Raw genomic sequence first — 12,818 nt, forward strand, 5'->3', positions numbered from 1 at the left:
TAAGAATTCCCCTTAACGGAGAATGGCAATGGCGATCAGCTCTGGAGGAAGAGCTGGACCGGAACCTGCAGGATTACAGGAATCAAAACAGGATGTGGCGGCGTCTGCAGAATCTTCTCAAGGAAATCGAAGGAGAAACTACACAGGAAGATGGTGAATTTCTTCCAGCTGAAGAAGTGTTCTAAGAAGAGCTGGAAGATGGTGAATTTCTTCCAGCTGAAGGAATGTTCCAAGAAGAGCTGGAAGATGGTGAATTTCTTCCAGCTGAAGAAACTTTCCAGGATGAACTGGAGGATGAAAATGATCTTCCTGCTAGAGTGCTCCAGGATGAACTGGAAAAGGAAATCAATCTTCCAGCTGAAGGAGTGTTCCAAGAAGAGCTGGAAGATGGTGAATTTCTTCCAGCTGAAGGAATGTTCCATGAAGAGGTGGAAGATGGTGAATTTCTTCCAGCTGAAGGAATGTTCCAAGAAGAGCTGGAAGATGGTGAATTCCTTCCAGCTGAAGAAACTTTCCAGGATGAACTGGAGGATGAAATCGATCTTCCTGCTGGAGAAGTAGTCCAGGGTGAACTGGAAGATGAAATCGATCTTCCAGTGGAAGAACAAGAAAAAGAGCCGGGTCTTCCTCAAAGAGGAGAAGAGGAAGATGTAGAAGAGGAGAAGGAGGAAAAAGAAAAAGTTCCTACTCTTGAAGAACATCAGTCTGAAGACGATTCAAAGACACAGAGAAGTGATAAAAAGCTCTCAAATAAAAAGGGGAGAAAAAGAAAGCTCTCAAAGGAAGAGACCAGTAATGCTGAAGTGTCTAAGGAAGAGACCAGTAATGGTGAAGTCACTAAGGAAGAGATGAATAACAGAGAGGTATCAAAGAAAGAGAAGAATAATTAAAAGCTCTCAAAGAGAGAGAGAGAGAGAGAGGAAGAAAAGAGAGCTCTCAAAGGCAGAAAGAAGAAATAGAAATCTCTCAAATGAGCGGAGTAGTAATGAAGAGCTCTCTGAGGAAGAAGAGAGATTTGGTTCTGAGGACATCATGGAGGTCAAAGAGCATCTAATACTATAAGGATGGCACCTCAAAATAGAGGTCAAAGAGCATCTAATGCTAGAAGGATGGCACCTCATAATAGAGGTCAAAAAGCATCTAATGCTAGAAAGATGGCACCTCATAATAGAGGTCAAAGAACATCTAATGCTAGAAGGATGGCACCTCAAACTAGAGGTCGAAGAGCATCTATTGCTAGAAGGATGGCACCTCAAAATAGAGGTCAAAGAACATCTATTGCTAGAAGGATGGCCCCTCAAAATAGAGGTCAAGGAGCATTTAATGCTAAAAGGATGGCACCTCAAAATAGATGTCAAGGAGCATCTAATGCTAAAAGGATGGCACCTCATAATAGGCTAGAGGTCAAAGAACATCTATTGCTTAAAGGATGGCACCTCAAAATAGAGGTCAAAGAGCATCTAATGCTAGAAAGATGTCACCTCAAAATAGAGGTCAAAGAGCATCTAATGCTAGAAGGATGGCACCTCAAACTAGAGGTCGAAGAGCATCTATTGCTAGAAGGATGGCACCTCAAAATAGATGTCAAGGAGCATCTAATGCTAAAAGGATGGCACCTCATAATAGGCTAGAGGTCAAAGAACATCTATTGCTTAAAGGATGGCACCTCAAAATAGAGGTCAAAGATCATCTAATGCTAGAAAGATGTCACCTCAAAATAGAGGTCAAAGAGCATCTAATGCTAGAAGGATGGCACCTCAAACTAGAGGTCGAAGAGCATCTATTGCTAGAAGGATGGCACCTCAAAATAGAGGTCAAAGAACATCTATTGCTAGAAGGATGGCACCTCAAACTAGAGGTCGAAGAGCATCTAATGCCAGAAGGATGGCACCTCAAAATAGAGGCCAAAGAGCCTCTAATGCCAGAAGGATGGCACCTCAAAATAGAGGTCAAAGAGCATCTAATGCTAAAAGGATGGCACCTCAAAATAGAGGTCAAAGAGCATCTAATGCTAAAAGGATGGCACCTCAAAATAGAGGTCAAAGAGCATCTAATGCTAAAAGGATGGCACCTCAAAATAGATGTCAAGGAGCATCTAATGCTAAAAGGATGGCACCTCATAATAGGCTAGAGGTCAAAGAACATCTATTGCTTAAAGGATGGCACCTCAAAATAGAGGTCAAAGAGCATCTAATGCCAGAAGGATGGCACCTCAAAATAGAGGCCAAAGAGCCTCTAATGCCAGAAGGATGGCACCTCAAAATAGAGGTCAAAGAGCATCTAATGCTAAAAGGATGGCACCTCAAAATAGAGGTCAAAGAGCATCTAATGCTAAAAGGATGGCACCTCAAAATAGAGGTCAAAGAGCATCTAATGCTAAAAGGATGGCACCTCAAAATAGAGGTCAGAGAGCATCTAATACTAGAAGGATGGCACCTCAAAATAGAGGTCAAAGAGCATCTAATGCTAAAAGGATGGCACCTCAAAATAGAGGTCAAAGAGCATCTAATGCTAAAAGGATGGCACCTCAAAATAGAGGTCAAAGAACATCTAATGCCAGAAGGATGGCACCTCAAAAAAGAGGTCAAAGAACATCTATTGCTAGAAGGATGGCACCTCAAAATAGAGGTCAAAGAACATCTAACGGCCATTCAGTGCCCTGGAGCAGCTAAGGAAACCCCGCAGGTAAGTATTAAGTTTAAAGGTCACTCATGAATGGAAGAGGCCAGGCAATGGCTGCTGATTCTTCAGCAGGTAGACCTATAGGCTCTCCTAAATCCTCCATCCTTAGCTTGCATGGATGGTGAGGTTCCAGACACTACTAGAAGCTATCAGGCTTGAGGGATTTCGAACCCCAGTCCAGCAGATTCTCAGGCAGGATAGTTTTCAATAGGTTACCAGAATCCAAGTTATAGGATTGGACTGAACACACTATTCCTAATATGATTATCTTTAGAAGCTCTTTGTAAACAAAGGCTGTGGTGGTCTCGTTGGTAAAGTCCCTGACTGGTGAACGCCAGACTGGGGTTCGAGTCCCACTCAAACTCATTAGTTCCTTTGGTCACTGCAACCTCACCATCCTTGTGAACTAAGGATGGGGTGTTTGGGGAGCCTATAAGTCTACTTGCTGAGACATCAGCAGCCATTTCCTGGCCCTCCTTGGTCCTAGCTTAAGTGGAGAGGGGGTTTGGGCACTGATCATATGTATATATGGGTCAGTCTCTAGGGCATTGTCTTGCTTGATAGGGAAATGTCACTGTCCCTTGCCTCTGCCATTCATGAGCAGTCTTTAAACCTTTAAACCACCCAAACAAATAAGGTCATTGGAGTGATATTGGTGATGCTGTCTTGAAATATCTATCATTACTATCTTTGGTAACGTCAGCGTGCCGTTGGTAACTCTGTGTATTATTGGTAACGTTGCTAATGTTATCGTGTAACTCCGATTAAAATGAACATCAAATTCGGTTAATTCACGTTATTTACTATAGGAAAACAATTATATATCGTTTCCCCAGTATGCTTTCCCCACCCCCAAAACCCCGAGTTCCCACTGGGGGTCCCCCATGGAGGATATAGATGTATATATATTTCTGAAACTATTAATTTGCGACGGAAACGAATGTCATTTTTGAAGAGAGCGTAATTTTTTCTATAAGAAACTAGTTTTTTTTCTAGGTTACATTGCCCTGTAATACACAACAAAAATACCCTCAGGCCTAGGCCTAATATGAACATTTCATTCACCTTGCCTCATTTACATTCGTCCTTTGTCCTAGATGAAGAATAGGATATATAGGCCTATTTATTGAACTATATGCCTATTTGGAAATCTTTTCTTCTAAAATACTTGGCGATTATAAGGTGTTTTAAGTAGATGTTTTGAGCGGAACTAGTTAGCCTGAGACCCCTTCATTCTTGAACACCTTAAAATGCCAAAGAAAATCTTATAATATAGTCTTTGGTGAACTTGATATCTTCCAGGAACCATAAGGAATTTGGCCTTTTCAATTGTATTGTTTGCCTTTCAATTAGAAAAGGAAATATTCACAAAAAATACCGCGATCACGAACTGTAACTTCCCTCTCCCTCTTGTAATTGCAAATTGAGCTTCTTCTTCTCATTCAATTTTCGTCTAAAATTCATAAAATATTCGATGAATTATTTCTTATTTCTTTTTATATATGTGGATGATCATATTTTATTTATTTGATAACTTCAATATTTTTTTTCACCGATTACTTTAGCAACTTATAAAGTAAGAAAATATATATTCCTAGTCTGAGTTCATAAGATATTCGATTAATTATTTTTCATTTCCCTTTATTTATTTGGATGATTGTGTTTTATTTCCTAAATTTATCCTTGTTTTTACTTCAATTACTTTAGTAACTTATAAAGTATCTTATATGCAAAAAAAACTATAATCATAGCCAAACTAAGCATGCTATTTAGGTAGTGAAATCCTGAATATTTCTATACTATATATAGGGAATGATATCAAAAGACGCAATATTTATTATAGTATATCATTTATAACACGAAAATCCATTTGAAACCATTCTAGACACAGCATTTACATTTTGAAACCATTCTAGACACAGCATTTACATTTTGAAACCATTCTAGACACAGCATTTACATTTTGAAACCATTCTAGACACAGCATTTACATTTTGAAACCATTCTAGACACAGCATTTACATTTTGAAACCATTCTAGACACAGCATTTACATTTTGAAACCATTCTAGACACAGCATTTACATTTTGAAACCATTCTAGACACAGCATTTACATTTTGAAACCATTCTAGACACAGCATTTACATTTTGAAACCATTCTAGACACAGCATTTACATTTTGAAACTATTCTAGACACAGCATTTACATTTTGAAACCATTCTAGACACAGCATTTACATCTATGATCATAATTTGAGGCTGCTTTATCTAGGCCTAGTCCTACTGTAGGTTTCAGAGGTTTCATATATAAAGCCTCGAGACTATAGGCTACAACCACCCAAACTATGCCTATTGTAGGTTCTATATCTTTCAAATAATAATAATAATAATAATAATATATGACTCAAGACAATGCAATTCCTTGATTGTAGCATTTTCCAAATCATATGATCTTGTGAAAAGTAATATCTTTAGTTTCTTCTTAAATTCAATTGCTCCCTTTCAGTCCTTCATTTCAATTGGCAGCTTATTATAATGTCTTAGGCATACAGTAGCTAAAAGCTGTGATACTCTATAGATATATTTTATTATTTTATAGGTTCCTGACAATGTTGTAGGCAAAGATATAAAAAAGTATTAAGCAAGAAATTATCTAACAAGTTAATAGCAAATATATTGAAAAGGAGTTGTAGGCAAATGTATGAAAAAAACGAAAATTAGTTGTTGATTATTTTATAGTTCCTGGCAATGTTGTAGGCAAAGATATAAAAAAGTATTAAGCAAGAAATTATCTAACGAGTTAATAGAAAATATATTGAAAAATAGTTGAGCAAATGTATAAAAAACGAAAATTAGTTGTTGAACACATATATTTTACAAACTTGAAAAGGCTCTTGGCAAAGAATTCCTCTTACAATTATATTTCAAAAGTAGTTGTTGGGTAATTCTATTATACAAACAGACTTTAAAACAATCTCCCATAAAGGCAATGTTTAAATATTAGAAATAATAACTTTTTTTCTACTTTTAAATATACAAATTTTGCAGTCTATTAAATTTTGATAGATTTCTCTAATACCATATGTATGTATGTATGTATGTATGTATGTATGTATATTTTTATACACAGCAAATGCAGATGGTTCGCCTGATTGTTCACAGCAAACCAAACTAGTATGGCAGTTGAGGTAGCCTTACTTAGAAAGAATATATATATATATATATATATATAAATATAAATATATATATATATATATATATACATATATATATACATATATATATACATATATATATAAATATGTATATATATATATATATATATATGTACATATATATATATACACACATATATATATATATATATATATAAATATGTATATATATATATATATATATATGTACATATATATATATATATATATATACTGTATATATACATATACATAATGCTCAGGTTCAGGTTCAGGTTCTCTAACATTTATCTTCTTGTACTGTTTTGTCTTTTCTTCCACATTAGATTTAAAACTTCTTTTTTCTTTTCTATATTTGTTTCATTAAATAAACATAATCCTATTATTTTCTTTAGCTCAATTACTTCATTCCTTTCTTTTTTATATTCCTGACAAAATAAGAAAAAATGTATCAATTCTTCCTCCTCATTTTCACAAAAATTACAGTTTTAATGTATTAGTTCTTGCTCTAAAAAATATCACTGAAGCAATATTATTATTATTATTATTATTATTATTATTATTATTATTATTATTATTATTATTATTATTATTATTATTATTATTATTATTATTAGCTAAGCTACAACCCTAGTTGGAAAAGCAAGATGCTATAAGCCCAAGGGCTCCCACAGAAAAAAATAACCTAGTGAGGAAAGGAAATAAGGAAATAAATAAACTATATAGGAAGTAATACACAATTAAAATACACATTTATAAATTTGTGTATTACATTAACGGATTAACTCCAAAAGTTTTTACGATGAAAATAGTAAATGAATTCTTTGAAATAAGCTTCCATAGGCCTAAACCTTTGACGTATTTTGGAAAGACATTGCCCTAGCAAGCAGGACAATGCCCTAGAGACTGACCATATAAGATCAGTGCCCAAGCCTCCTCTCCACCCAAGCTAGCACCAGGGAGGGCCAGGCAGTGGCTGCTGATGACTCAACAGATAGACCTATAGGCTCCCCCAAACCCCTAACCTTAGCTCACAAGGATGGTAAGGTTGCAGACACTAATGGCACTAACGAGTCTGAGCGGGACTCGAACCCCTGACCAGGAAACACCAGGCAGAGACGTTACCAACAGGCCACAGCAACCTAATTCTCTATGAATGGCTAAATTAAAAAGATATATAAGAACAGAGGTTTTAAGTCTTCCCATAAAACAGAAAATGTATTTTACGGCTTCCATTATTACAAAAAAATCTAAAATATTTAAATTCATAAACTATGAGGTAAGACCTCCGCCATTGCAACTATTTTGAACTTTTTAAAAGTTCCATCGATTCAACTGCCAGATGAGGAAGAATATTCCAGGACCTGGTTAAAACTGGAATTAAACTAATGGTGATTAACTATATTCCCCAATCACTCATTCCAGTTTAGATAATTAGTGCTCTCTCTCTCTCTCTCTCTCTCTCTCTCTCTCTCTCTCTCTCTTTTCAAATGTCTGACACCAATGGGCGCAATAAATTGATTAAAATAATCTCTCTCTCTCTCTCTCTCTCTCTCTCTCTCTCTCTCTCTCTCTCTCTTTTCTCCATCATATGGTTTAATTCTATGTCACCAGTAAGGCTAAATTCTAACAAATTCTGTTAGGTGATAAATTCCAGTTTATATTTCTAAGCTTTTGGTTATATATAATTGCTTTGTTTAATAAATATATATAAATTTATTATAAATAACATTTATTTATACCCATAAACCACTTATATGCCTTATAATAACTTATAAAACAAATAAAGTAGAAAAAACAATAGCTTCACTTGATGTGCAAGAATTTGATAAATATTTATTTTTACGGTTATGGTGATATATAACTACTTTTATAAATGAATAAATAATTAATTTGTTATTAATATAATATAAAGTAAAGCACTTATATGCCTTAAACTTACTTATAAGTGAAAAAAATAAAATAAAAATATCAGAATGTGCACGAAAAACCGCAAGAAAAGTTGATGACGTCACATGTATGACGTCACATGTATGACGTCAAGAAAAGCTGATGACGTCACAATATTTTTTTTCTTTTATGGTGATATATTATTACTTTTATAAATAAATAAGTAATTTGTTATTAATATAATTTAATTAAAGCACTTATATGCCTTAAACTTACTTATAAGTGAAAATAATAAAATAGAAATATCAGAATGTGCACGAAAAACCGCAAGATTAGCCGATGACGTCAGTGATGACGTCAGTGATGACGTCATATGTAAACAAACATGGCGCACCTCTTCCAGGTCGACCGGGTCCGCCTTCTCTGTTCTTGTGGTCTTCCGAGGCCCATTACTTCAATTTACTTCTGTAGACATTGTCTAAAACTAAGATGTGGGAATTGTGTGTCACACGAGGTGAGAATTTACCTGTGAAATTTGTTTTTAAGCTATTTTAAGGTTATTTTATGTAGGGTTCTGCTACGCCAATCTGTCTTATGTCTTATGACTCATGGCTAGAATTGACTCGGTATCGTAAGAATAGTAATATAAATAATCATAAAGTTAATTATAATTAACGTTTGATAATTAAATTAGTTGATGGTTTCGGTTGTAAACTTCAATTAAATTAATTAAAGACTGTCAATAGTAGTAAGTAGTGTATTCATACACGGAGGAGGCCGCTATCATACATACACCTCTATATGTATAATAGATACTGTATATGTGTGTTAGCCAAAACTGCTGTCTTTACGATTCTTTGGAAATGTTAGGCTAAAGGGTTTAGTTTGATTTAAATTGCTGAAAGCGTCTCAATATATTACTTTAAGGGTAGTTTGGAGCCTTTGTAGGGTGACGGCCAGATCCCGTAGAAAACGGGAATATTCTGAACTGTGGCCGTCGTTCTAAAAACGATTTTGGCGGGAGAAGCTAACTTAAAAAACCCACCTAACCTATGCTAAAAGCCGTATCCTTACCCAGGGGGGGCGTCGCCTCCCCGAACCCCCCCCCCCCTTACACAACAGTTTCCTTACCTACGAGTACGACGTGAGAAGCTAACTTAAAAACCCCACCTAACCTATGCTAAAAGCCGTGTCCTTACCCAGGGGGGCTGCCCCCCCCCCCGGGACCCTCCCCCCCTTACACAACATATTTAAGATCCATAGACCATTTCCAAACGTTTTTATTCTATACAAGATAACAGTCGGAGTAATAATAAGCAAATTAGGACGCTTGGCCGTAGCGCTACAAACTACCCTATATATATATATATATATATATATATATATATATATATATATATATATATATATATATATATATATATATATATATATATATATATATATATATTACTACTAAGGGTACTTTGTAGGATGACGGGAGTTTCTGCTAACCCCCCTCACACTGCTGTATTCTAAGTTAGTTGTATTCATACACACAGGAGGCCGCTATCATACGTACACCCCTATATGTATATTTATGTATAATAGATACTGTATATGTGTGTTAGCCAAAACTGCTGTCACTGAAAATTTCTTATTGATGACTAGTTATGAGGCATTTGGTCAATATTTACTGTTGCACAATATTCCTAAGGTATAAGATAAAAAGTATTCCGGGTGTATATAAAGGTACTATGAACAATGTCGATATAAATGCTTGAAGGAATTAATTATTTTCAAAATTGTAAAAGTTATGACTAGAATATCAAGTTTTAAAAGGGAAAAAAATTTAACCCAACCTAAGAGCCGTATCCTTACCAGCTTGCGACACCAAGGGATCAACTTTGTCTTAGTCTGCCGTATCTTTAGTTTACCTAAAGACTAAGTTACAATCTTATGTCTACTTCCCAACCAGCTAGACTGATGAAACAAACTTTTCTCTGATTTATTTCCCAATTTTGCTCATATATAAATCTTGAAAAATAATTATTTGGAGTCTATGTATAATGACGGACAGGACTTCCCTCGTTCATAGAACACCTCCTAACTTAACCTATAAACTGTGTCCTTACCTATTTACCTAATTGCCTGTGCCCCCTCCTTAGACTGGCGTATTCATAGCGATACAGTTTTATATAAGGCAGTTAAGTGGCATGGCCGTCGTCATACATCGCAAGTATTTTTGACTTATAACGACGTCGAAACTTCAAAACTATAAATACATTTTATTTTCTTCAAAAGGAAAATGGCAACTTGTTTGGGATGATATTAATAAGCACATCTGGTTTAAATAATTATAGAAAAGCTGTTTAAAAGACCGACACTGTCCAGGGAGGAGGTTATATTAACACTTTTACCATCAAAGGACATACTGGTATGTTTCACAAAACTCATCCCTTTACCCCCACGGACGTACCGGTACGTCCTTGCAAAAAACTTCTATTTACATTTTTTTTTTTTTTTCATATTTTTGATAATTTTTTGAGAAACTTCAGGCATTTTCCAAGAGAATGAGACTAATCTGACCTCTCAATGACAAAAATTAAGGCTGTTAGAGCAATTTAAAAAAATATTCTGCAAAATGGGCTTGAAAAAATATAACCCCTGGCGGTTAAGGGTTGGAAAGTTTCAAATAGCCTGGGCGTAAAAGGGTTAAAAATGTTGGAGCTTCTATTTTAGTTGTGGAGGGGCGAGTTTGGGCAAGAGAAAATCACATGACAGTTAGAACAACTCTTGATATGAGACTGGAAGTGGTTAAAAGTACAAATACAGAAAATGATAAATCAAAGATTGAAAGAAGCGCCACTTGTCTGGAATTTTATGAACTGTTCTCAGGAGATGCTTATGTCGAAACAGCAGGAGTGAAAGTAGTTTTTTATAATGAAATTATATGCAGTACAGTAAACCCTTTGCCATCGCCAGTGTTATATAATAAGCTCTCTTCCCTGTGATGGCTGAAAAACCGCAAAGTATAAACTGAAATTTACTTTATATTTATTTCGCATTACTTTTATAATTTTTCATTATTTTATGATGGAAATTTACTGTATATTCATTTTGCATTACTTTTATCATTTTTCATTATTTTATCTATAATGTTAAGGTTTTATAAATCCAAAAAGGACTATGAACAGAAATAATCATATGAAAAATACTGTATACCTGTACTGTAAAATTTATCTGCCCTTGTTCTTGTTCTTGTTGTTGGGCGGAGGGATTTGCCTTCCCATCGGCACCTCCTTGGGTTTCTTCTTTATTCTAATTCTTTTAATTTCTTCTCTCTTTTTTTCCACATTTGATAGATATATTCTTTTCTTTTCTCTATTCCTTCTTTCTTGAACAGCACGTTTCCTATTATCTTCTTTTCTTCTTCTTACGGCTGTTGCAATTCCACTATTTTTCTTCTTTCGTCGCTGAGAAACTCATGATATAGAGAGGAGGCCGCCGTATATATTTAAGTATATAGTTATAAATCTGCAATACAGTATGGCAATGGATTGCTGTATCTTTATGGTTTTCAAACAATCTTTTTAGTAAAGTTAAATCACTTCAATTATATTGTATTATAGTAAAGTAAAACCACTAATCCTTCTTGAGGTGACTTTAGGCCCACTCAAACGTCCTTAAATGACATTGATCTAGGTTTGATTATGAGGGCACCTTATGCTAGGAACTCCCTCTCAGATATAGCAGAATAGGATTTAGGATCCCTTTAACCCTCTGGTAATCCTGGCTTTGAAAAAATAGTTGCCGGACTCAGGACTTTGGCCGGGGAACAATGATGTCACTTGTCAACCCACTTAACGTCGATGTTTCGTGTCGTAAATAAAAATTGTATGAAAATAGAACGAAACTGAAGGTTGCAATAGAGCTGAATATGTCTTCTATATATCACTTATGGTAACATGGACAAATGTTCAGTTAATTAAGTCTTTGATGTAGTATGTTGGGTAATTTTGGACATTCAGATACAGTAATTATCTTAAAAAATTCTGTTTCAGGTTATTTTCCGTTTGATATGTGTAGTTTCAGAGGTAGAGAATCCCCTTGGAGTGGAGTAAGACCTCGGGATTGTTGGGCAAGTAAAAATGGTATAAGTAGAGTACAGAGAAGCGTCGGCCTCTAGCAGCGCACACCTAACCTAACTTAGGGCATACCAGGTGCTCTTCACTTAACACAGGATTAACTTCATCGTTCCCTGACCCCATTCTCCTAATTTCACTTGATATTTGATTTTGAGAACCTTACATTAAAAACTTGCGTAGTTAGGTTAGGTGTGTGACTCCTGTATTATTCAGAACAAGAAGTTGTCGATTTATATCTTCCTGGCTTAAACTATAATATAAATGTACTGATTTTGTGTTAATTTGGAATTGTTCTGACTGAAAAAATTTAGACTTGAGACGAAGATTGTTCCTACACGGCTAAAAACCTTCGTCCTTTAATAGTGCTTCTATTTTCAGCGTAGCTGAGACTCGGTTGTCAAGATTATAACGAGTTGTTGGTAGTTACTGGCAGCTGGAGGGGGGAAGCCTTTACCTCCTCCAGCATTCTTGAGTGGTCACAATGTTTTCAGTCTGTGTAGTAAAGGCATACATCATCCTCAACTGACTATTTTTTATTAAATGTTTTGCAGCTTTCCCAATAACTGTAGTTGACTGACAGTTTCTGTGTACAGTACCGGGTGTACATGTACACTTTTTGTTCCAGTTTAACATCGTGCCTGTTACTTTTTATTCCCTCCTAAGTGTGGACTGGGGACGACGATGTAAAGCGTAACTAAGACGTGAAACATCGTCTTTTTGCAATGAGAGCGGATCCACGATTTCATCGGGCATTGCCACTTGGAAGAAAAAATGTCTGCCCTTTTTTTCTCCATGTTACATAATTGATTAGCCTTTAAAGACCAATCTGTAGGCATTACATATACCTAACTCCTACCGCTTCCATCCCAGTGGGAGAGACAGTTTCCCAATCCTTTTTGCCATGTGCTCTTGTGCTCCCATGGC

At 35.5% G+C, this 12,818-nt stretch overlaps 1 protein-coding gene across 1 annotated transcript in view; it reads left to right on the plus strand.

Annotated features, from left to right (window-relative positions):
* Positions 1-8,141: 8,141 nt before the first annotated feature.
* The window catches only part of LOC137634024 (dynactin subunit 4-like), a 36,229-nt gene continuing 31,552 nt past the window's right edge, over positions 8,142-12,818 (plus strand). The window contains exon 1 of the mRNA XM_068366263.1: positions 8,142-8,281. Coding sequence (XP_068222364.1) covers positions 8,153-8,281 — 129 coding nt within the window. The 5' untranslated portion in view covers positions 8,142-8,152. The remainder of the gene's footprint in view (positions 8,282-12,818) is intronic.

Source organism: Palaemon carinicauda, chromosome 43, assembly GCF_036898095.1.
Source record: "Palaemon carinicauda isolate YSFRI2023 chromosome 43, ASM3689809v2, whole genome shotgun sequence".
Classification (NCBI taxonomy): Eukaryota; Metazoa; Arthropoda; class Malacostraca; order Decapoda; family Palaemonidae; genus Palaemon; species Palaemon carinicauda.